The sequence below is a fragment of the Heterodontus francisci genome, unplaced genomic scaffold (assembly GCF_036365525.1).
Source record: "Heterodontus francisci isolate sHetFra1 unplaced genomic scaffold, sHetFra1.hap1 HAP1_SCAFFOLD_136, whole genome shotgun sequence".
Taxonomy (NCBI): domain Eukaryota; kingdom Metazoa; phylum Chordata; class Chondrichthyes; order Heterodontiformes; family Heterodontidae; genus Heterodontus; species Heterodontus francisci.
In genome coordinates, this window is record NW_027141926.1 from 4,968,709 (window position 1) to 4,995,268 (window position 26,560).

At 43.6% G+C, this 26,560-nt stretch overlaps 1 protein-coding gene across 1 annotated transcript; it reads left to right on the plus strand.

Annotated features, from left to right (window-relative positions):
- The first annotated feature begins 21,669 nt into the window (after positions 1-21,669).
- On the plus strand, positions 21,670-26,316 carry LOC137365654 (probable G-protein coupled receptor 139). The gene is made up of 2 exons (XM_068028022.1): positions 21,670-21,934; positions 25,418-26,316. The coding sequence occupies exons 1-2, from the start codon at positions 21,670-21,672 to the stop codon at positions 26,314-26,316; spliced, it is 1,164 nt and encodes a 387-aa protein (XP_067884123.1).
- Positions 26,317-26,560: the final 244 nt, after the last annotated feature.

Sequence of the window (26,560 nt, forward strand, 5' to 3'; positions counted from 1 at the left end):
GTTATTATAGTATCTCCACAGGGAGAGTCACTGAGTGTGTCTGTTATTATAGTATCACCACAGGGAGAGTCACTGAGTGGGTCTGTTATTATAGTATCTCCACAGGGAGAGTCACTGAGTGTGTCTGTTATTATAGTATCACCACAGGGAGAGTCACTGAGTGGGTCTGTTATTATAGTATCTCCACAGGGAGAGTCACTGAGTGGGTCTGTTATTATAGTATCTCCACAGGGAGAGTCACTGAGTGGGTCTGTTATTATAGTATCCCCACAGGGACTGAGTGGGTCTGTTATTATAGTATCTCCACAGGGAGAGTCACTGAGTGGGTCTGTTATTATAGTATCTCCACAGGGAGAGTCACTGAGTGGGTCTGTTATTATAGAATCACCACAGGGAGAGTCACTGCGTGGGTCTGTTATTATAGTATCTCCACAGGGAGAGTCACTGAGTGGGTCTGTTATTATAGTATCTCCACAGGGAGAGTCACTGAGTGGGTCTGTTATTATAGTATCTCCACAGGGAGAGTCACTGAGTGGGTCTGTTATTATAGTATCTCCACAAGGAGAGTCACTGAGTGGGTCTGTTATTATAGTATCTCCACAGGGAGAGTCACTGAGTGGGTCTGTTATTATAGTATCTCCACAGGGAGAGTCACTGAGTGGGTCTGTTATTATAGTATCTCCACAGGGAGAGACACTGAGTGGGTCTGTTATTATAGTATCTCCACAGGGAGAGTCACTGAGTGGGTCTGTTATTATAGTATCTCCACAGGGAGAGTCACTGAGTGGGTCTGTTATTATAGTATCTCCACAGGGAGAGTCACTGAGTGGGTCTGTTGTTATAGTATCTCCACAGGGAGAGTCACTGAGTGGGTCTGTTATTATAGTATCTCCACAGGGAGAGTCACTGAGTGGGTCTGTTATTATAGTATCTCCACAGGGAGAGTCACTGAGTGGGTCTGTTATTATAGTATCTCCACAGGGAGAGTCACTGAGTGGGTCTGTTATTATAGTATCTCCACAGGGAGAGTCACTGATTGGGTCTGTTATTATATTATCTCCACAGGGAGAGTCACTGAGTGGGTCTGTTATTATAGTATCTCCACAGGGAGAGTCACTGAGTGGGTCTGTTATTATAGTATCTCCACAGGGAGAGTCACTGAGTGGGTCTGTTATTATAGTATCTCCACAGGGAGAGTCACTGAGTGGGTCTGTTATTATAGTCTCTCCACAGGGAGAGTCACTGCGTGGGTCTGTTATTATAGAATCTCCACAGGGAGAGTCACTGAGTGGGTCTGTTATTATAGTATCTCCACAGGGAGAGTCACTGAGTGGGTCTGTTATTATATTATCTCCACAGGGAGAGTCACTGAGTGGGTCTGTTATTATAGTATCTCCACAGGGAGAGTCACTGCGTGGGTCTGTTATTATATTATCTCCACAGGGAGAGTCACTGAGTGGGTCTGTTATTATAGTATCTCCACAAGGAGAGTCACTGAGTGGGTCTGTTATTATAGAATCTCCACAGGGAGAGTCACTGAGTGTGTCTGTTATTATAGTATCTCCACAAGGAGAGTCACTGAGTGGGTCTGTTATTATAGAATCTCCACAGGGAGAGTCACTGAGTGGGTCTGTTATTATAGTATCTCCACAGGGAGAGTCTCTGAGTGGGTCTGTTATTATAGTATCTCCACAGGGAGAGTCACTGAGTGGTTCTGTTATTATAGAATCTCCACAGGGAGAGTCACCGAGTGGGTCTGTTATTATAGTATCACCACAGGGAGAGTCACTGAGTGGGTCTGTTATTATAGTATCTCCACAGGGAGAGTCACTGAGTGGGTCTGTTATTCTAGTATCTCCACAGGGAGAGTCACTGATTGGGTCTGTTATTATAGTATCTCCACAGGGAGAGTCACTGAGTGGGTCTGTTATTATAGTATCTCCACAGGGAGAGTCACTGAGTGGGTCTGTTATTATAGTATCTCCACAGGGAGAGTCACTGAGTGGGTCTGTTATTATAGAATCACCACAGGGAGAGTCACTGAGTGGGTCTGTTATTATAGTATCTCCACAGGGAGAGTCACTGAGTGGGTCTGTTATTATAGTATCTCCACAGGGAGAGTCACTGAGTGGGTCTGTTATTATAGAATTTCCACAGGGAGAGTCACTGAGTGGGTCTGTTATTATAGTATCTCCACAGGGAGAGTCACTGAGTGGGTCTGTTATTATAGTATCTCCACAGGGAGAGTCACTGAGTGGGTCTGTTATTATAGTATCTCCACAGGGAGAGTCACTGAGTGGGTCTGTTATTATAGTATCTCCACAGGGAGAGTCACTGAGTGGGTCTGTTATTATAGTATCTCCACAGGGAGAGTCACTGAGTGGGTCTGTTATTATAGTATCTCCACAGGGAGAGTCACTGAGTGGGTCTGTTATTATAGTATCTCCACAGGGAGAGTCACTGAGTGGGTCTGTTATTATAGTATCTCCACAGGGAGAGTCACTGAGTGGGTCTGTTATTATAGTATCTCCACAGGGAGAGTCACTGATTGGGTCTGTTATTATATTATCTCCACAGGGAGAGTCACTGAGTGGGTCTGTTATTATAGTATCTCCACAGGGAGAGTCACTGCGTGGGTCTGTTATTATAGAATCTCCACAGGGAGAGTCACTGAGTGGGTATGTTATTATAGTATCTCCACAGGGAGAGTCACTGAGTGGGTCTGCTATTATAAAATCTCGGCAGGGAGACGCACTGAGAGAGTCTTTTATTATAGTATCTCCACAAGGAGAGGCACTGAGAGAGTCTGTTATTATAGAATCTCCAAAGGGAGAGTCACTGAGTGGGTCTGTTATTATAGAATCTCCACAGGGAGAGTCACTGAGTGGGTCTGTTATTATAGTATCTCCACAGGGAGAGTCACTGAGTGGGTCTGTTATTATAGTATCTCCACAGGGAGAGTCACTGAGTGGGTCTGTTATTATAGTATCTCCACAGGGAGAGTCACTGAGTGGGTCTGTTATTATAGTATCTCCACAGGGTGAGTCACTGAGTGGGTCTGTTGTTATAGAATCTCCACAGGGAGAGTCACTGAGTGGGTCTGTTATTATAGTATCACCACAGGGAGAGTCACTGAGTGGGTCTGTTATTATAGTATCTCCGCAGGGAGAGTCTCTGAGTTAGTCTGTCATTATAGTATCTCCAGAGGGAGAGTCACTGAGTGGGTCTGTTATTATAGAATCTCCACAGGGAGAGTCACTGAGTGGGTCTGTTATTATAGTATCACCACAGGGAGAGTCACTGAGTGGGTCTGTTATTATAGTATCTCCACAGGGAGAGTCTCTGAGTTAGTCTGTCATTATAGTATCTCCAGAGGGAGAGTCACTGAGTGGGTCTGTTATTATAGAATCTCCACAGGGAGAGTCACTGAGTGGGTCTGTTATTATAGTATCTCCACAGGGAGAGTCACTGATTGGGTCTGTTATTATATTATCTCCACAGGGAGAGTCACTGAGTGGGTCTGTTATTATAGTATCTCCACAGGGAGAGTCACTGAGTGGGTCTGTTATTATAGTATCTCCACAGGGAGAGTCTCTGAGTTAGTCTGTCATTATAGTATCTCCAGAGGGAGAGTCACTGAGTGGGTCTGTTATTATAGTATCTCCACAGGGAGAGTCACTGAGTGGGTCTGTTGTTATAGAATCTCCACAGGGAGAGTCACTGAGTGGGTCTGTTATTATAGTATCTCCACAGGGAGAGTCACTGAGTGGGTCTGTTATTATAGTATCTCCACAGGGAGAGTCACTGAGTTAGTCTGTCATTATAGTATCTCCAGAGGGAGAGTCACTGAGTGGATCTGTTATTATAGAATCTCCACAGGGAGAGTCACTGAGTGGGTCTGTTATTATAGTATCTCCACAGGGAGAGACACTGAGTGGGTCTGTTATTATAGTATCTCCACAGGGAGAGTCACTGAGTGGGTCTGTTATTATAGAATCTCCACAGGGAGAGTCACTGAGTGGATCTGTTATTATAGTATCTCCACAGGGAGAGACACTGAGTGGGTCTGTTATTATAGTATCTCCACAGGGAGAGTCACTGAGTGGGTCTGTTATTATAGTATCTCCACAGGGAGAGTCACTGAGTGTTTCTGTTATTATAGAATCTCCACAGGGAGAGTCACTGAGTGGGTCTGTTATTATAGTATCTCCACAGGGAGAGTCACTGAGTGGGTCTGTTATTATAGTATCTCCACTGGGAGAGGCACTGAGTTAGTCTGTCATTATAGAATCTCCACTTGGAGAGCCACTGAGTGGCCCTGTTACTATAGCATCTCCACAGGGAGAGTCACTGAGTGGGTCTGTTATTATAGAATCTCCAAAGGGAGATTCACTGATTGGGTCTGCAATTATAGAATCTCAACAGGAAGAGTCGCAGAGTGGGTCTGTTACTATAGTATCTCCACTGGGAGAGTCACTGAGTGGGTCTGTGATTATAGAATCTCCACAGGGAGAGTCACTGAGTGGGTCTGTTATTATAGTATCTCCACTGGGAGAGGCACTGAGTTAGTTTTTCATTATAGAATCTCCACTGGGAGAGTCACTGAGTGGCCCTGTTACTATAGCATCTCCACGGGGAGAGTCACTGAGTGGGTCTGTTATTATAGAATCTCCACAGGGAGATTCACTGATTGGGTCTGCAATTATAGAATCTCAACAGGAAGAGTCGCTGAGTGGGTCTGTTACTATAGTATCTCCACTGGGAGAGTTAGTGAGTGGGTCTGTTACTATTGTATCTCCACTGGGAGAATTAGTGAGTGGGTCTGTTATTATAGAATCTCCACAGGGAGATTCACTGAGTGGGTCTGCAATTATAGAATCTCAACAGGAAGAGTCGCAGAGTGGGTCTGTTACTATAATATCTCCACTGGGAGAGTTAGTAAGTGGGTTTGTGATTATAGAATGTCCACAGGGAGAGTCTCTGAGTGGGTCTGTTATTACATTATCACAGAAGGAGAGTGACAGAGTGGGTCTGTTATTACATTATCTCCAGAGGGACAGTCACTGACTGAGTCTGCTATTATAGTATCTCCACAGGAAGAGTCAGTGAGTGGGTCTGTTATTACTGTATCTGCACAGGTGGAGTCACTGAATGGGTCTGTCGTGATAGTATCTCCACAGGGAGAGTCATAAGTGTGTCTGATGTAATAGAATCTCCACAGGGAGAGTCACTACGTGGGTCTGTTATTATCGTATCTCCATGTTGGAGAAAATCCAGATTGTGCCCAATTGTTAAACAAATTCTCCAGACTCTGACGTTGAGAATCAAACACTTTATTGCATGATATCATGGGGGGACACACCTTGCCTAAAGGCGGTCCAGTGCTACCCCCGACAGCTACAAATCGTCGTGGACTTATATAGTATAAAAGAAGCAGAGCTAGCAGTTTCACAATTAAGCATAAACCACAGGACAACCATAAGACCACCTGCAGCTCTGTGCCCTTTGCAAAGTCCGAGGTCGGTAGAGCGTTAGTTCGAGCATAACACGCTAGTTCCTTATTTCAATGCCCACTCCAGACTATATCTGGCCGTTACTTCTGGCTAGGTTGCACAAACATGATAAAAGCGGAAGAGTCAGCAACGAACACTCTGCTTTCACTTCCCCAAAATCCATCATGAGCTCTGTCCCTTCCTAAGCCAGATGATTGTGGTCAGTTGCTCGGTCTACATTTCCTGACCATTGGTTAGGTTAGCTACAAGCTGCGTCCTGTTTTTCTATTTCTACAAAGTTAAGTAATAATTAGCAAAGCTTAGAAAATTCTCCAACAATCCTTCCTTTTATCATACCATGATAACACAATATCATCGTATGTGGAGGGGAGAGGTATTTAAAGTAGTCATTGAAGCATAATATCTTTTTCTGCCATCGCGCTGTCCCAGCCGCAAGGCCAAGCCAGCAATACATGATTGATTAATCTCAGTTTAAATGTCCCCATAAAATTCTATTCTTAAAATTCTAAAATTCCGTTCTCACAGTCCCCTCTTGACTCTTCCACAACCCTTTTAAGAATCCTTCCCTTGATCCCACCTCGGTGCCTTTAACGGTCTCTATTTGTCTAGAAACAGCCTTCAACACCCGGAGGGGTCGCACTCAATACGTTGCCTGCTTCTTTCACAAGGGGGCAGCGGGAACTCTGTAAAGGCATAAGTTTTGCAGGGGCTTCAAATACTTGCTTACAAAATAAAAGGGTGGTACACTTTAAATTTACCATCTCATTTCAGCATCACTGTCACATAGGCGATTGTACAAACGTAATACAATTTAACAAAGTACATTGGTCATTCATTAACTCACTTTAAGTATATAAAAGGTTGTACAATTACCCCTTTTATGGCATAACTAATTGTCCCTCCTTTGACAGAGTAAGTTCGAACACTAATTGCTTTTCGGGTAGCTGTCCAACCTGTGTTCATACATCCTCTGACATCGCCTAATTAACATCTTAAATTGCCAAATTAAGTATGTCACATCTAACACCATGATACCCAAAACCACTATCAGGACATGGGAGATAATTCTAAACCAGGGGTGCATCTGCACGTCCTCCTGCCAGGTAGAATCATTTATCTCGTCAATCACATCTTGTAGCATCTTCGACTGTTGTTCCAGATCGCAGTACACTACAGCAATGACTTCTAGCTGCTGTCTCTCTTTACCCAAGCGTCTGGGCAATGAATGAATAGTATATTCATCGCCCCGGAGGTAATATGCCAAATCCTCCTTTATACTTTCTTTCTCAGTTATCGTTTCTGTCTTTTGTTTATGTATCTCTACCAACTCCATTTTCCCTACTCGGGTTGGTATTAGTGGGTTGAACCAAAATGTACTGTTTCTCACCGGACAAGTCCGTTTATGTCCATACTGGTACTCCTTCGCTGTGGTGGTTAAGCAATATCTCCCCTTTCCCATATCGGCCACATGGGTTAGTCCTGACAATGCTTTCCTAGTTTCCATGGTGCAATTTACAGTGGTATTAAATCCACATTTTGATTCTGCCAATTTATCTATAGGATGACGACATATGATCACCTGGTTTTCCAGACTACACTCAGACAATGGACAATGTTGTTCCAATTACCTCTTTTCCAATTTCCATAACATAGGGTAACACATCATTGCATTTTATGTAATCTCTTTATCATTTTCTCATTACCAAATTCCTGTCTCAACAATGGTTACAGTAATACCTTGTACAACTCTCGGGTCTTCTCAGGGCACCAGTCACGTAGCTGGATATCTGAGAAAAGCAATATTACCAGTACCAACTCAAGCTTTACATTATCATATACAATGTTATTAGTTTTTATTATCGCAATCCCATTTTCTAGTCCTGTAGTTAAGACCGGGCAAGGGAGACCAGTCACTTGTGGCTGTTGAGTCGCAACCTTACTCGTCGGTAATTAGAATGTGGGGTTAACCGTGGGGGTTGGTGCTTCTTATCTGTTTAATCTCATAACCAGAAATAGGAACAGTGCCTTTATTTTTAGAGCTTTAATATCTTGCGCTAGGGGAGTTCGAGCATTATCTGCACTCACTTTTGCTCTGTCTCATGCTTTCCCTGTGTTATTATTATTCCCAAATAAGAAACATTTTCCTTCATTATCGGTGCCATTTTCAGCTTAACTTTCACTCTAACCTTCTGAAGGAAGGTGGAATATCGATGGATTATTATAAAATCCCTAGGAGAGACACGTCCACATGTACTGTTGTCCCTTGAACGTAAACGCAAATTTATATTGACACTCTTGTGCCAACTGTATGGACCAGAACCCATTGCCAATGTCCAACACAGTAAACCACTGATTTGTTATTTTCTAAAACTTTGATTGTCCTCTTAAATACGAGATAAATGTCCCTTTTAGTGCTTTAAATAACCACTAATATCAGTTAAATTTTGTTTATTGATTCCAATTTCTTATGCCCTGACTTGGTTGTACTTTTTGTAGGTTAAGGACAGAAATGCTTGCAACTATCTTTCCTTCTCAAGCATTTTGTCTCATTGATAAAGATGCTATGATATTTGATGTCTGCAATTAAATTTTAAATTCTCAAAGCTGCTGGATCTCTTGTTGTGGCATCAGTTCTCATGTGGCCTTGGAACCTGCCGTCACCTGCTTAAAAAGAATCCATTGTGGCTCTGCCCCTGAGCCCAATGGGTTAATTGGTCCAATTCTATCTGTCAACTTAGAAATGTAAAATTTAACAATGTCCAATATGTATAAATTTGACTCTCAGCAATGCAAAAAGCTGCAGCGGGTTAAGTTCCTTGTTTGTCTCCAAGGGGGCGGAGCAAAACATTCTCAGCTACGTCACTTTACAAAACCTTTCTTTTCTGATCGAAAAGAACTATCTATCTTAAACCTTTTCAATCCTTTTGGTATCCTTAGGGTTCAAAAACAACAAAATCATGTGCAACTTTGCCCTGTCAACTATCTAACCTTCCTCACAGACTCTCAGCACTCTGTATCTGCCTGTTCAACAGCTCCTCGCACTGACCCTTGGTGAAAACTATTATCTATCATCCGCCAGTCTGCAGAAAAAAAACAACCATTTAGCATGGCTCGCTGTTTTCTGTCTGTCATATATTTTTTATCCAATTGGACTATAATTCCGGTGGGCATAGTCCTAGAGCCATTTACGGCATAGAATGTAGACATTCAGCCCATCGAGTCGATGCCAGCTCTCCATGGAGCAATCCAGTCAGTCCCACTCCCCTGGTTGATAAGCGTAGCCTGCAAGTCTATTTTGTTCAAGTGCCCATCCAATTTCCTTCGAAACCGTTATTTGTTTCCATTTCTTCCACACTCATGTGCAGCGAGTTCCAGGTTATTATCACTCACTGTGTAAAAAAAAAAGTTCTTTCTCACATCCCCCTGCAGTTCTTGCTTGAATCTTTCACTTTGCACTCGCTAGCTCTTCTACATTTAGTTAATAGGAACAGCTTTTCCTTGTCGAATTTATCTAAGAATATCATAACCTTGTACACCTCTATCAATTCTCCCCTCAATCTCCTTTGCTCCAAGGAGAACAAAGAAAAGTTTTCCAACCTAACCTTGCAGCTGGGAGCCCCCTTATCTGGAACCATTCTGGTAAATCTCCTCTGCACCGTCTCAGGGACCCTCATATCCTTCCTAATGTGTGATGACCAGAAATGCATGCAATGATCCAATTGGGGCATAACCAGATTGTTAGACAGCTTCAGCATATCTTCCCTGACTCTTTGCTCAATACATCTATTTACGAAGCTGACAATGCCATATGTTTTGCTACCACTCTCTCAATATATCCTACAGGTTTCAAAGTTCGATGTACAAGCATCCACAGGTCTCTCTGTTTCTGCACACGTTTTGGAATCGTGCTATTCGGTCTATATTGCCTCTCCCTATTCCTTCTGCCAAAATGCATGACCTCAAACTTGTATTAATTCCCATCTGCCACTTGTCATTCCATTATGCTAACCCATCTATGTACTGTTGTAGGCTGTTCTTATCATCCTCACTGTTTGCCACACCTCCAAGGTTTGTGCCATTGATAAATTTCGAGATTCTGCATTCCAAGATGTAAGACTTAAATATAGCAAAAAAAAAATGCTCCGAGCACTGACCCTGGGAGAAAATTACTATCTATCATCCGCCAATCTGCAAAAAAAACCCAACCATTTAGCATGGCTTGCTGTTTTCTGTCCTTTAGATAATTTTGTATCCAGTTGAACACTGGTTCTCCTATTCTATGAGCCTCAATTTTGTTAAGCAGCTTATTATGTGTTACATTATCAAACTCATTCTTAAAGTCCATGTCAACAACATTCATTGCATTTTCTTCCTCAACCTTACCTGTTAAACATCACACAATTCAATCAAATTTGTCAAGCATGATCTGCCTTTTACAAATCCGTGCTGGCTATCACAAATTAACTGAAACCTCTCCAAGTGCTAGTTGATTTTTCCCTGAGTCTTATTTCTAAACTTTTATCCACCACTGATGTTAGGCCACCTGCCTACAGTTGCCAGAAATGTCCTTGCACCCTTTTTTGAATAAGGGATTCACTTTGCCACTCTCTAATCCTCTGTCACTTCCCTCATATCTGGGAAGATTGCACGATTATGACACGCCCTTCTGCGATGTCTACCCCCACTTTGTTTGGTAACCTGTCATGCAGTCCATCTGGATCAGGTGACTTATCTACCCCTATCACAGCCAGCCTTTTCAGCACCTGCCTCTCTCAAATTTTACCATATGCATTGGCTCAACTCTTCGCTTCTATTGATATTTTGTTAGATTCATCTTCCTTAGTAAACACTGATACAATATACTCATTATCTATTCTAGCCTTTATGTTACTGGAAACGCTACTTTCATCCTCCAATTCTGCTGAACACAAAGTATCGTTCAAGTGTGTCACCTGGAATTCTGCGCTTTCCAGTCGCTGCCCTGCATGCTTCGTGACGAACCCAGAGCACTCTCTCAGTCTGAGTAATACACCTAAATTCACAATCATAAAGCACAGGAGGTCATTCAGACCAGTGTCCTTGTGCTGGCTCTTTAAGAGTGATCCACTTAGTCTCACACTCCACCGATCCTCCTCCATAGCTCTGTACATTCATTCCCTTCAAGTATTTATCCAATTCTCCTTTAAAAGTTACTCTTGAATTTTCTTCCAGCACCTTTTCAGGCAGTGCATTCCAGATCACAACAACTCACTGTGTAAAAACATTTCTCATTGTCCCCTCTGGTGCCATAGTCAATTATAATAAATCTTTGTCAATTGGTTACAGACCCTCCTGCCACTGGAAACATTTATGCATATTGACTCTATCAAAAAATTGTGTGACTTTGAAAGACTTGATTAAATATACTCTTAAGCTTCTGTGCTCTAAGGAAAACAATCCCAAATTCTCTCATTTCTCCAAATTAACAGAACTCCCTCATACCTGTGGCTATTCTTGGAAATAACCTCTTGCACCCTGTCTAATACCTTGACATCTTTCTGAAACTGTGGTGCCCAGAACTGGAGAAAATATTCCATTTGGGATCTAATCAGCGTTTTATAAAGGTTTAGTGCAATGTCCATGTATTGTAGGCTGTGCCTCTCTGTATAGATCCCAGGATCCAGTATATGTTTTAATCAGCCCTCTCAAATTGCCCCGCCAGAATATCTTGTGAACAAGCATCCCCTGTTTCGGATTTATTGGCAGTACCAGCATTGAGGGAGTGCTTCACAGTGGGATGGGCAGCTCTGAGGGAGGGCGAGACTGTCAGAGGAGCAGTACTGATGGAGCACTGCAATGTCGGATGATCAGTACTGAGGGAGTGCTGTAACAGTCGGAGGAGCAGCATTGAGGGAGCCCTTCAATGTCGGAGGGGCAGCACTGAGGGAGCACTGCACTGTCCGAGGATCTGTACTGAGGGAGTGCTGAGACAATCAGAGGAGCAGCACTGAGGGAGTGCTACAATGATAATGGGGCAGTACTAAGGGAGCACTGCACAGTACTGAGGCAGTGCTCCACTGTTGAAGGAGCATTACTGAGGGAATGCTGTCCTGTCGAAGAGGCGTTTTGAGGATGCACTGCAATGTTGGACGTGCTGTTTGTTTGGATGACAGGTTATGCCTAGGTCCCGTTTGCCCACTTAGGTGGAGATAAATTCTTCCAGGTCCCGTCTCCTGCTGAGAGAGCCTCTGCTACGTTAAAACAATCAGCTATTGCCCAGTTACCACCTTCCGCACCGCAACTGCCATCGAAAGACGGAAAGGCCCGAGGATGCCAAATGGACTCCTCCTGTTCCTGCATAACAGGCTCGAGGGGCTGAATGACCTCCTCCTGTCCCTGTGTAACATCCTCTCGGGAGCTTAATGGCCTCCTACTGTTCCTGTTTATCAGTCTCAAGAGGGTTTAATGGCATCTTCCTTTTCCTGCGTTTTCTCTGATTGGTCAGTCATGGCGATGGACAGTGAATCTCTGTCTGATTAAAACTGTCCTTGTATGTTGTCTCGTCCTCGCTCTCCCATCCCCAGGAATAGTTGAAGACTCTCGCCAATGAGACAGTGAATGACTCCTCAGAGTTTCACTGCTTGCCATTACAATTCTCCATACATCACAGTGAGATCCTGCAGCTCAAGGCCCAGATGGATGATGGACACAATCTGCTCTTCCCCGTCTGAACCACAATGGAGTGAAGGACCTCACTAAAACAACATGAGAGCGAGGGATGTCTCTAAGGGTGTTGGAAAGAACACCCTCATTGCTGGGAGAATGCAGCCTCGAATTCTCATTTGTTAATAAAACCTCTGTTTGCAACTGACAAGCTCTCTGAATTATGAAGTTATGGCATTTTGCGGAATTTCATGTAATGTTGAATTGGAGCTCAGTGACAGTAACTCTCCGAGTAAGATTTTTAGTGGGAATATCAGTTAGTGCAAAATCTTACTGAGTGTGGATCACTAACCAGAGTGGAACACCTGACTGCAATGACCATGTATTACTGACAGTATCTGGCTCTGTAGAATTAGATTGAGTTAAGTTCACTAATGATAGTGGTACAAAGAACAAAAGAATACAGAAAATTACTGCACAGGAACAGGCCCTTCGGCCCTCCAAGCCTGTGCCGATCCAGATCCTCTATCTAAACATGTCGCTTATTTTCTAAGGGTCTGTATCTCTTTGCTTCCTGCCCATTCATATATCTGTCTAGATACATCTTAAAATACGCTATCGTGCCCGCGTCTACCACCTCCGCTGGCAATGCATTCCAGGCACCCACCACCCTCTGCACAAAGAACTTTCCACGCATATCCCCCCTAAACCTTTCCCCTCTCACTTTGAACTCGTGACCCCCAGTAATTGAATCACCCACTCTGGGAAAAAGCGTCTTGCTATCCACCCTGTCTATACCTCTCATGATTTTGTACACCTCAATCAGGTCTCCCCTCAACCTCCGTCTATCTAATGAAAATAATCCTAATCTGCTCAACCTCTCGTCATAGCTAGCGCCCTCCATACCAGGCAACATCCTGTGAACCTCCTCTGCACCCTCTCCAAAGCAACTACATCCTTTTGGTAATGTGGCGACCAGAACTGCACGCTGTATTCCAAATGTGGCCGAATCAAAGTCTTATACAACTGTAACATGACCTGCCAACTCTTGTACAAAATACCCCGTCTGATGAAGGAAAGCATGTCGTATGCCTTCTTGACCACTCTATTGACCTGCGTTGCCACCTTCAGGGAACAGTGGATCTGAACACCCAAATCTCTCTGGACATCAATTTTCCCCAGGACTTTTCCATTTACTGTATAGTTCACTCTTGAATTGGATCTTCCAAAATGCATCACCTCGCATTTGCCCTGACTGAACTCCATCTGCCATTTCTCTGCCTAACTCTCCAATCTATCTATATTCTGCTGTATTCTCTGACAGTCCCCTTCACTATCTGCTACTCCACCAATCTTAGTGTCGTCTGCAAACTTGCTAATCAGACCACCTATACTTTCCTCCAAATCATTAATGTATATCACAAACAACAGTGGTCCCAGCACGGATCCCTGTGGAACACCACTGGTCACACGTCTCCATTTTGAGAAACTCCCTTCCACTGCTACTCTCTGTCTCCTGTTGCCCAGCCAGTTCTTTATCCACCTAGCTAGTACACCCTGGACCCCATGCGACTTCACTTTCTCCATCAGCCTGCCATGGGGAACCTGATCAAACGCCTTACTGAAGTCCATGTATATGACATCGACAGCCCTTCCCTCATCAATCAACTTTGTCACTTCCTCAAAGAGTTCTATTAAGTTGGTAAGACAAAGATCCCAGTGGTCATGTATTAATAGTATCTGTCACTGTTGAGCTGAACTGAGAGTGGGTCACTAGCCGGAGTGGAACACCTGATCCCAGTGATCATGTACGACTGGGAGTATCTGTCTCCGTGGAGTTGTACGGAGTATAATGGTGGAACATGCTTCTATTTAGAAATCATTTATTCAGGGTAAAATAAAAGCAACATACTACGGAAATCTGAAATAAAAACAGCTGGAAATACGCAGCATGTCTGGCAGCATCTGGGGAGAGAGAAACAGATTTATCTTTCAGGTTTCTGACCTTTCATCAGAACTGGAAATGGTTAGAAATGTAGTTGGGTTTGTGCGAGTGAAAAGGGAGGGGGAAGAAAAACAAAATGGAAGTTATGTGTTAGGGCGGACGGAAGGAGAGATTAAATGACAAAGATGTCATGGGATGAAAGGCAAATGGATTAGGAATAGACATACTAAAAGGCAAAGCATTTGTCCAGAGAATGGTGACGGTAGAATTTGCAGATGCATTACATGGTCTAAAACAAATAAACTTTCCTCTCAGACACAAAAGCCAAACAGGAAAGATAATTTAACCGTGGCTAGTAAAAGTTAAAGATTGCCTAGATCAAGATAAGTGGCTCATCAGGCCGTCTGAAAAATGGGTAAACCCGAGGATAGTGAGCAATTTAGAATCCAGCAAATGATGACCAAGAAATTGATAAGAAAAGGGAAAATATAATATGAATGCAACATAGCAAGAAACATAAAGGTGGATGGAAAAAGTATATTTAGGTATGTGAAAAGGAAAAGATTAGCAAGGACAGACCTATTGCAGGTGGAGACAGGAGAATTGTTAGTGGAGAATAGAGAATGGGCAGGCAAAATAAACAATTACTTTATATCTGTCTTCATGGAGGAAGAAACAGAAAATGTCCCAGAATACTAGGAAACCAAGGGACTTTCAAAAATGAGAAACTGAAAGAAATTCGTATTAATGAAGAGTTAGCACTCGAAGGGTTAACCGGAGTGAAGGTTGAGAAATCTACGGGATCAGATGATCCACACCCCAGAGTGCTGATGGAGGTGGCGAAAAGAGAGGGAATGCACTGGCGGTTATCTTTCAATATTCTATCGATTCTGGAAAGGTCCCTTCGGACTGTAAAGTAGCAAATATAACCACACTATTGAAGAAAGGAGGCAGAGAGAAAACGGGTAACTACAGACCTGTGAGTTTGACGTTGGTAGTATGGAAAATGGTAGAATCCATTCTAAAGGATGTGACAACTGGACACTTAATAAATCCTGATATGATTTTAAAGAGTCAAAATGAATTTATGGAGGGAGATCATGTTTGAGAAAGCTGTTGGAGTTTTTTTAGGATTTTACTTGCAGCATGGATAAAGGAGAACCAATGGATGTGGTGTATTTGAATTTTCAGAAGGTATTTGATACTGTCCCACACAGGAGGTTAGTAAACAAAATTAGAACACATGGGATTAGGGTTAATATACTGCAACGAATGTGGAATTGGTGAACAGACGGAATAAACTGGCCGTTCTCAGGATGGTAGCTTGTTGCTAATGGGGTACCACAGGAATCACTGCTGGGGCCGCAGCCATTCACAATCTATGTAAATGATTTGGATATGGCGACCGAATGTAATATTATTTCGGGGCAGCGATCTCTCTCCATTGTGGGTAAGAACCTGGTCATCAGGTGCGAGGCGCTCACGTTGTTGCTCTACGTGGCGCAGGTCTGGCCCATACCCCACTCCTGCGCCGTGGCAGTCACCCGAGCCATTTTCCGCTTCATCTGGGGATCTAAAATGGACCGGGTCCGGAGGGACACGATGTTCAAATCTCTGGACATGGGCGGGAAAAATGTACCCAACGTGGCCCTCATCCTGATGACCACCTTCGTGTGCGGCTGCATCAAGCTATGTGTAGATCCCCAGTACGCAAACTCCAAGTGTCACTACGTGCTGAGGTTCTATCTGTCCCCGGTGTTGCGAAGGATGGGCCTGGTCACATTGCCGCGGAACGCTCCGTGCAGTTGGGCGGCGCCATACCACCTATCCTTCGTGGAGCAGTTTCTGCGGAAAAACACCTTTGACCACCGGTCCATCAGGCAGTGGTCTGCACGGAATGTCCTCAAGGCCCTACGGGAAAAGGAAACGGTGGATCCTGTTGGATGGTTCCCCGAGCAGACCGTCAAAGTCATTTGGCGGAATGCCTCATCACCAGAACTTTCAAACAAGCACCAAGACGTAGCTTGGCTGGTGGTGAGAAGGGCCCTCCCCGTCAGATCCTTCATGCACACCCGAAGTCTCGCCCCCTCCGCACAGTGCCCCCGCGTTGGCTGTGGTGGGGAAGAGACGGTCGCCCACCTCCTCCTGGAATGTGCCTTTGCAAAGCAGGTGTGGAAAGAGATGCAGTGGTTTTTGTCAAGGTTCATCCCAAGCAGCTCTGTAACACAGGAGTCTGTGCTCTACGGGCTGTTCCCAGGGACGCACACCGAGACAAACATCAACTGCTGCTGGAGGACTATCAATTCGGTGAAAGACGCCCTTTGGTCTGCCCGAAACTTGCTGGTCTTCCAGCGCAAAGAGTTGTCCACCACCGAATGTTGCAGACTGGCACATTCCAAGGTCCAGGACTACGTGCTGAGGGATGCACTAAAGCTTGGGGCAGCCGCAGCAAAGGCTCAATGGGGAAAGACCACAGTGTAAGGTTCCCCCACCAAGCTGGACTGAGGGGCTGGAACCATCGGAAGCCCCTCGAACTGTATCGTTAATATTCTCAATTGCTGTAAATGTAAAACTGTAATTGACATGACAATTGTGAAATGGAAGGGTTGGGAAGAAACTCATGACATTATTGAAAGAAACAGATCTCCTTTGCAATGTTTGTATTTTTTCGTGCTGTTTGGAAACTGTTTGGCAATGTAATTTTTACAGATTTTTATGAATAAAGTATATTTTGGGAAAAAAAAATTTCCAGATTTGCTGATCACACAAAACTAGGTGGGAATTTGAGTTGTGAGGAGGATGCAAGGAGGCTTCAAGGGACTTTCACAGACTAAGGGAATGGGCAAGAACATGGCAGATCGAATGTAATGTGAATAAGTGTGATGTTATTTTCTTTGGTAGAAAAACACAGTAAAAAACAGACTATTTCTTAAATGATTAGAGATTGGGAAATGTTGATGTCCAAAGCTAACTGGGTGTCCTTTTTCATGAATCACTAAAACCTTGCATGCAGCTGCAGCAAACAATTAGGAAGGCAAATAGTATGTTCAGCTTAATCAAAGGGGGTTTTAGGTAGAGAAGTAAGCAAGGCTTCCTGCAATTGTATCGAGCCTTGGTGAGACCACACCTGGTGTATTGTGTCGTTTTTATCTCCTCATCTGAGGAACAATATACTTGCCATGGAGGGAACTGAGCCTGTATTCTCTCGAGTTTCGAAGAATGAGATGTGATCAAATTGAAACTTTAAAAAATCTTAAACGGCGTGACAAAAGTAGATGCAGAATCGATATTTCGCCTGGCTGGTGGGTGTAGACCAAGGGGGCATAGTCTCAGAATAAGGAGTAAGCCATTTAAGACTGAGGAGGAAGTTCGTCACTCAGTGGGTGATGAATCTTTGGAATTCTCTACCCTAGAGGACTGTGGAAGCTCAATCATTGAGGATGCTCAAGACAGAAATCTACAGATATCCAGATGCAAATGACATCCAGGGATGTGGGGATAGCACGGGAAAGTAGAATATCAGCCAAATTTAATCGAATGGCGAAGCAGGCTCCAAGGGCTGAATGGCCTACTCTTGCTTCTATGTTCCCATTTTCCTGTGTTCATATCATGAACAGTTCTGTCTGAAAGCACAACCATGAAAAAACGGAGTTTGAGACACCCATTAAACTGCACCAAAAGAAACGGATGTTAATTAATTCCTGACATTACATAGCATTGTCACAGCATTCTAATTCCCTGTCGAATGAATTTCGTGCTCTGAGTATAGTTACTGTAAACACTACATTTACTTTACTGCTGAGTATCGCCTTCCCCCCAGATGGGTCATAAAAATCTGTGTGTCAGGAGTGATGAATTTTTTTGTCTTGCTATTGCATAGGAAGAATATTGGACTGTGTTTATTGAAACGACCTATTCTCGAACTGCTTAAGATTTGATGGATATATTGTTACATATGATTCAGAGTCTCTACACGTGTAACCTGTACCACTGACTGTTCTGAGCTCAGTGAGAAGTGTCCCTGTGAGAAGAGTCACGGAGAACTGAGGAGTATACATATCTGGTTTTCATAATGCGAAGATCAGACAGAGGGAAATAAATGATAGCATTAATAAATGGTGAACAATGGAATAAATAGCGCACTTCTCTCAGTTCTGGAATCATCCTGGTTAAAATAAGTGCATATTCTCCAGTAAATCAATATCGTTTTTGCAACATGGAGACCAGAACTGTACATAGTACGCTAAGTGTTGTGTATTAACAAAGGTTCTGTATTAGTTTAATATCAGCTCTGCTTTTTCAATTCCATTTCATTCGAAGAGAAATCCAGTTCGATAAACAGAAAGTCCTGGAAATACTCAATAGGTCTGGCAGCATTTATGGAGTGAGAAACAGAGTTAACTTTTTAGGTCTGTGACCTTTCATGTTTGCTCTTTTAAATTTTAATTTGAACTCTTTATCTCTGATTACCTGTTCCTCTCTACCCTATTCATGCACTTATGTTCCAAGGTGCATTTCAGAACCTGATTCTTCTGACCAAAAGTCCTCACATATCATCATATTGAAATTAATTTGCTGTCTAATTGTCCATTCTGATCGTTTATAAACAACATTTTTCAATTAATTCGCTACTTTGTTGCATTCTTCCTCTTTATTAACTATATTCTCAGTGTGGATTTGTCAGCAAAGTTGCAAATTATGCTTCATTCTTTATGTAACTGGTGAACGATACTGTTCCCAGCGTTGGTCAATGTGGAACACCACTTCCAGACTTCCACCAGTCTGACATAACACCTTTTACCTCATACACACTGTTTTATGTGTCTGTAGCCGGCTTGCTGTCCGTTCTTCAGCTTCTCTCCTCCAGTCCACCAGTCCTCTGCTGCCTCCTACAGCCAAGGACGATTGACATTTTCTATCTGGTGACTCTGCTGTTTCCACCATTCCTTCACTGAGCAACTGTCATACATCCCATGTGGATTGGGTAAATATTTTACTTTATTGAGTGACAAAAGGAAAGGCAAGGGACGAGATTTCAGGGGCTCTGACAGAAATTTTCAGATCCTCTCTGTTCACTGGAGTGGTACAAGAGGTTTGATAAGGTTCCCCATGGTAGGCACATTCAGAAAGTAAGGAGGCATGGGATTCAGGGAAAGTTGGCTGTCTGGATACAAAATTGGCTGGCCCATAGAAGTCAGAGGGTGGTAGTAGATGGAAAGTATTCAGCATGGAGCTCGGTGACCAGTGGTGTTCCACAAGGATCTGTTCTGGGACCTCTGCTCTTTGTGATTTTTATAAATGACTTCGATGAGGAAGTGGAAGGCTGAGTTAGCAAGTTTGCCGATGACACGAAGATTGCTGGAGTTGTGGATAGTGTGGAAGGCTGTTGTAGGTTGCAACGGGACATTGACAGGATGCAGAGCTGGGCTGCGAAGTGCCAGATGGAGTTCAACCTGGAAAAGTGTGAAGTGATTCATTTTGGAAGGTCGAATTTGAATGCAGAATACTGGCTGAAAGACAGGATTCTTGGTAGTGTGGAGGAACAGAGGGATCTTGGGGTCCATGTCCATAGATCGCTCAAAGTTGCCACACAAGTTGATAGGGCTGTTAAGAAGGCGTATAGTGTGTTGGCTTTTATTAACAGGGGGATTGAGTTTAAGAGCCACGAGGTTATGCTGCAGCTCTATAAGGCCCTGGTTCGACCACACTTGGAATATTGTGTTCTGTTCTGGTCGCCTCACTGTAGGAAGGATGTGGAAGCTTTAGAGATGGTGCAGAGGAATTTACCAGGATGCTGCCTGGACTGGAGGGCATGTCTTATGAAGAAAGATTGAGGGAGCTAGGGCTTTTCTCATTGGAGCAAAGAAGGATGAGAGGTGACTTGATAGAGGGGTCCAAGATGATGAGAGGCATAGATAGAGTGGATAGCCAGAGACTTTTTCCCAGGTTGGAAAGGGCTATCACCAGAGGGCATAATCTTAAGGTGATTGGAGGAAGGTTTTGGGGGGATGTCAGAGGTAGTTTATTTACACAGAGAGTGGTGGGTGTGTGGAATGCGCTTCCAGCGGTGGTAGTAGAAGCAGATACATTAGGGACATTTAAGCTACTCTTGGATAGGTATATGGATGATGGTAGAATGAAGGGTAGGTAGTTAGTTTGATCTTAGAGTAGGTTAAAGGTTCGGTACAACATCGTGGGATAAATCAGGTAATTAAAGGCCGGAGAGTCTAACATCAGTGGTTGGGAAAATACTGGAAAAAGCTCTGAGGGACAGAATTAATCTCCACTTGGACAGGGAAGGATTAATCAGGGATAGTCAGCATGGCTTTGTCAGGGGATATCTTGTCTAACTAACTTGATTGAATTTTTAGAGGACGTGACTAGATGTGTAGGTGAGGGCAAAGCAGTTGCTGTAGTCGACATGGACATCAGTAAGGCGTTTGATAAGGTCCCACATGGGAGATTGGTTAAGAAGATAAGAGCTCATGGTATCCAGAGCAACTTGGTAAATTCGATCCAAAATAGGTTTAGTGGCAGAAAGCAGAGGGTTATTGTCGATGGTTGTCTTTACGAGTGGAAGACTGTGGCCAGTGGTGCACCATCGGGATCGGTGCTGGATCCCTTGCTGTTTGTAGTGTACATTAATGATTTATGCTTGAATACAGGTGGTGTGATCAATATGTTCACAGATGACAAGAAAATTGGTGGTGCTGTAAATAGTGAGGAGGAAAGCCTTAGATGCAACACGATATAGATTGGCTGGTAAAATGGGTGGAGCAGTGGCAAATAGAATATAATCCTGAGAAGTGTGAGGTGATGCAGTGTGGGAGGACTACCATGTCAAGAGAATATGCAATGGGTAGTAGGACCCTAGGAAGTACAGAGGGTCAGTGGGACCTTGGTATTCTTGTCCTTAGATCAATGAAGGCAGCAGCACAGGTAGATAAGGTGATTAGGAAAGCATATGGTTACGTGCCTTTATTAGCCCAGGCATAGAATATATGAGCAGGGAGGCAATGAGGGAGCTGTATAAAACGCTAGTTAGGCCACAGATGGGGTACTTTGTACATTTCTTGGCCCCACGCCATAGGAAAGATGTGATTGCACTGGAGAGGGTGCAGATGAGATTCTCCAAGATGTTGCCTGGGCTGGAGAATTTCAGCTATGTAGAGAGACTGAAAAGGCTAGGGTGTTTTCCTTAAAGCACAGTAGGCTGAGGGGAGATATGATATAATTGAAATAGCTATATGCTTGATGGACGGCACTGACACGAATGGTCGACCGGCCTCTTTCTGTGCTGTATATCTCGACAACTCGATGAAAATGTGTTGCATTGAAAGAGATTAACTGAACTTGTTTGTTCAGTGACTGTAATTAATATCTGTCTCCATTGTCACTAATTGTGTCACTGGGGGGATTCCATCTTCCATTAATAAAGGACTCTTTGCAATGTGTTATCCCATTGTGTCAACGTTAGCATCATCCCCGGTGATAACAGGGTTCAGTGGCTACAGAGAGAGGGAGAGGATAGGTCAGGATCTGAGAAGAATATATTGGATTATTGCGACAATGGGCCAGGATCTGGGAACAATGGACTGGAATGCGACAACAATGGACCCGAATCTGGGAGCAGAAGTCTGGAAAGTTACAACAGTTGATCAGAATCTGAGAATGGAAGATTGGAATGTGGCAGCAATGAGCAGAAGTATAACCTATTGGTTTTATTTTCTTTCTGCACATTATCATTGGCTAACATCAGAATTCCGGATCAAATATGCACTTGTGATTATTCAACACATTTACTATCCCATCCTTGCTATGATTGGTGTCCCTGGTAAGTCTCTCAGTCCAGTTATTATATCTATAAACCATGATTCATTCTCTTACAAATCTTTGTTGTTTCAATATTGAGGAAATGGAAGCCATTTCTTTGATTCCTGGTACAAAGTCAACATGCTAACCAAAGACTCAATCCCCCTCACTTGACAATATCTGAGGCTGGAGCAACTGTTTGCAACCTGGGCAATCATTTTGATCCTCAGCTGACTTCAAATCACATATTATCGCCGCTATCAATACTGACTCATACCAGCTGCAAAATATCGCAATCTACCTCAGCCCATCCGTTGTATAAACCCTTATCATTGCTTTTCTTAAATCCAGATTCGCCTATTCCAAACTATACTGGTGAGACTCACAGGTACAACCTCTCTTACACCACAGGAGATTCAAATCACTAATACTAAATCACACCAAACAACATGCACCCATCCACATGTTCTCAGCGAAATGCATTGGTTCCTGGTCTAGCAGCACCTCAATTTTCCTATTCCCATCCTTGTGTTTGAACCCCTCCATGTCCTCGCCCCTCCTATTACTCCTAAAACCTCTGTCCATTTCCCATATCCCTGTGAGTTGTTCCTTTTCAGTATTTATCGCAAATCTCTTTTGAAAGATTACTTCTTTTCATCTGTATCTCTCCATGGCCATGATTCTGGGCTTCACAGAAGGATGAATCTATTTTGCTGGTGCTGCAAAGATTATAAAACACAATATGGTGCAGGACAAGCTGCCAGCCACTCCTGGCGTATCCCGTGTGGTTATCCGTGTTGGGCAGGGTGCTCTAACAACCTTGACGCACTTCTTTGAAATTTGGTCTGTCTCTGCATGTTCCAGGCATCCAGCTTATAAGAATTAGAATTAGAACATTACAGCGCAGTACAGGCCCTTCAACCCTCGATGTTGCGCCGACCTGTGAAACCATCTGTCCTACACTATTCCATTTTCATCCATATGTCTATCCAATGACCACTTAAATGCCCTTGTAGGTGAGGAGCTATTGACTTTCCTCTGCTAATGCCAAGTTATTTAAGGTGCTGTAGATTTTTTTCTGGAAGTTGAGTTTGTGAGCTGCTGCATACATTTAGGGAGGGCTGAGGAAGTGTTGACCCAACTCTGGATGAGATATGGAGACTGCATTAACAGCGCATATTGATCGACAAGAAATGGAGCGGAAGCTGCAGAAAAGGGAGGCTCTGCGAAGAGGAAGTTGTTGGCGGAATCTGCGCTGGACAACCCGAGATTTTCAAGAGCACGTTTCCTACCAACACCTAATACAAGATTTGTACGCGTGGTAACTCCGATTCAACAAGGAGGTGGTCACAGAGATGTGCAGCCTCCATCAACATAGTCTGGAGTCTCACACCAAAGCCAAGACAGAGCTGTCAGTGGCAGATAAGACCATTCTCTGCATCGACATCTTTCCAGGTGGTGGGGGAGCAAGATATCCAACACCTCCCAATGTGTGCACATTGATGCATTCGGGAGATGACAGAGGGCATCCAGGCCAGGTGAGTAGAAAACATCGTTTTATCCCTCACAGAGAATACAGGATCAGAAATCCCATGGTTTTGCCAAAGCAGTGGAGTTCCAGATGGTTCATGTGGCTCTGCGGAATCCAATGTCAAAGTGGAGATTTAAAGGAAATGAACAACTCTTATCGATTAATGTGCACTTGATTTGTGACTGTGCAAACGTTGCTGAAAGTTGCTGAATGTTCACTATCCTGGCAGTAGCTGCAGCAGCTTCAATCTGAGGCAGTCAGCCATTCTCACCATCTTTGCACCTCCAGAGCGAACCAGAATGTTGCTTATCGAGGGAGAATGCTATGCTGTCATTGAGTGATAGTATCTTTTACTGCACAAAAGCAGACTTGTCCGCCCATCGACCCCATGCCAGCTCTCCACGGAGCTAATCAGTCTGTCCCACTGCCCCATTCAATTCCTCTAGCCCTGTAGGTCTATTTACTTCAAGTGGCCAACCAATTTCCTTTTGAAGTCATTAATTGTTTTATTGTTTTGGCAGCAATACGTTACTAGACAAGCTTGAGTTCAATGGTAAATAAATTGTGGGTGTTTTATTGTGAAGTAGCTCTAAGGACAACAACTCTAGCCTATCCAGTCTCTCTTCACAGCTGAAATGCTCCAGCCCAGGCAACATCCTGGTGAATCTCCTCTGCTCCCTCTCCAGTGCAGTCACATCCTTCCTATAGTGTGGTGCCCAGAACTGTACACAGTACTCCAGCTGTGGCCTAACTAGCGTTTTAGACAGATCCATCATAACCTCCCTGCTCTTATATTCTATGCCTCAGCAATTATCCCATATGCCTTCCTAACCACCTTATCTACCTATGCTGCTGCCTTCAGTGATCTATGGACAAGTACACCAAGGTCCCCCTGACCCTCTGTACTCCCTAGGGTGCTACCACCCATTGTATATTCCATTGTCTTTTTTGTTCCCCCAAGTTGCATCACCTCACACTTCTCAGGATTAAATTCCATTTTCCACTGCTCTGCCCATCTTACCAGCCCATTTATATCGTCCTGCAATCTAAGGCTTTCCTCCTCATTATTTATGACACCACCAATATTCGTGTCATCTTTGAAATTATTGATCATACATCCTATATTCACATCTAAATCATTAATGTACAGTACAAGTAGCAGGGGTCCCAGCATCGATCGTGTTTATGTTTAATTTAATACTGCTATTTTACTTCTCATTAATCCATTCCTGATTCCACATTCAATCCATATTTTTACTCTACATTTCCCAAACAAATCAGGATTATTTCATTTAAACCCTATCTCCAACAGAAAGCTCTGTCACAGGAACTAAAGAAGGTCCACCACTGATAGTGATCACTGATGCTCAAATGTCATACCAAACTCCTTTCAACTGTTATTTTTACTCCCTAGTTTACAGTTAATTTAGCGACAATTCGGATTAATTGTTTCGTTGATTTTTTTTAGTGGACTCACGTCCAATTATTGTTTTGGAATAAGTGAATTATATGCTGCCTGTCACAGTTGAGGGAATCTCTCAGTCAGTCCAACATTTAACTTTATGTACAAGATTGCTGCAGAAGCCACAAATCTGGAATAATAACAGAAAATGCTGAAACGACTCGACAGGGCTGGCAGCATCTGTGGAGAAAGAAACAGGAAAATGTGTTTTAGATCAGTGAAATTCGCTGGAACTTGGACTGTTTTTAAACTCGGCATGGGAAAGGAGGGATTGCAGGATTTTGATCAATACTGAGTTCAGCAATTTCAGTTTAGCATAACCCCTTTCCAATTTAATCTCTTCCGCCTTCCAGCCAGTAAGAACCATTCAGTTTTTTTTTTACGTATACCCATTTAAATGCACCATTGGGCACAGGAACACATCTGTAACTCTGAATATGTATTCAGTCAAAAATGTTAACTTTGCTCCCAGCCTGATGTATAATTTCTCGGTTTGTTTCACTTCCTCACAGTTAACTTGATGACGATTGTGATCCTGTCTCGGGGAAAGTGCGGGCTCTCCAAATGTGTCACTCGCTATTTAGTGGCCATGGCAGTGGCGGATCTACTTGTCATTATCCTCGACCTTATATTGAGGCACATTCCCATTGTTTATCCAAAACAGTTTCAATTCCTGTTGGCCGTACGCATGTGTAATATCCATGCTGTCCTGCTTCATGCAGCTACAGACTGTTCTGTTTGGTTTACGGTCACCTTCACCTTTGATCGATTTGTGGCCATTTGCTGCCAGAAGCTGAAAAGTAAATATTGCACCGAGAAAACGGCGGCTGTGGTTCTGGGAACTGTGAATGTGCTGAGCTGCTTAAAGAACATTTTCTGGTATTTTATGTTGACAGGTTGGTACTCGAAGGCGAACAGACCCTGGTTTTGTTATGCAAATATGTATGTTTATTTCTCTCATGTCTGGGCAGCAATCGAGTTCCTCCATCACATTCTAACCCCTTGTGTCCCATTTGTGGTGATTCTGCTGCTCAATGCTTTCACCATCCGACACATTTTTGTGAGCAGCAGAGGTCGCAGGAGACTCCGAGCCCACAGCAGAAGGGAGTGTCGCAGGGACCCAGAGCTGGAGAATCGAAGGAAATCCATAATTTTGCTGCTCGTTATCTCGGCCAATTTCATACTCTTATGGGCTGTGTTAATGGTGAATACGATGTGGCAAAGAATACAGGATTTGGAGCCGGTGGCTCCATCAGTACCCGTTTATCTGATACAATTGAGCTTCATGCTGCAGCTCCTGAGTTGCTGCACAAACACTGCGATTTATGCACTGACCCAGACTCAGTTCAGAGAGCAGTTGAAGAATGTGCTGACATATCCCTTTTCTCAAATTGTTCTATTAATTAAATAAATAAATGACTGGTTATTTCCAGCAGCTTGTCATTTTCTTTCACACTTCCACCAACCATTGCCAGAGTCTGCTGCCATGGTGCCAGATCGAGGGTGGAGGCTACCGCTGTAGTGCCAGAGCTAGGGGCGGGGCCCGTTACTTTGGTGACAGAGCAGGGTCATGTTCTTCCACCAAGGTGATGGAGCAGTTGCGGTTTGTGTCTCTATGATGAGAGTGCTGGGAGTGCCCTGTTCACCTTGTTGAA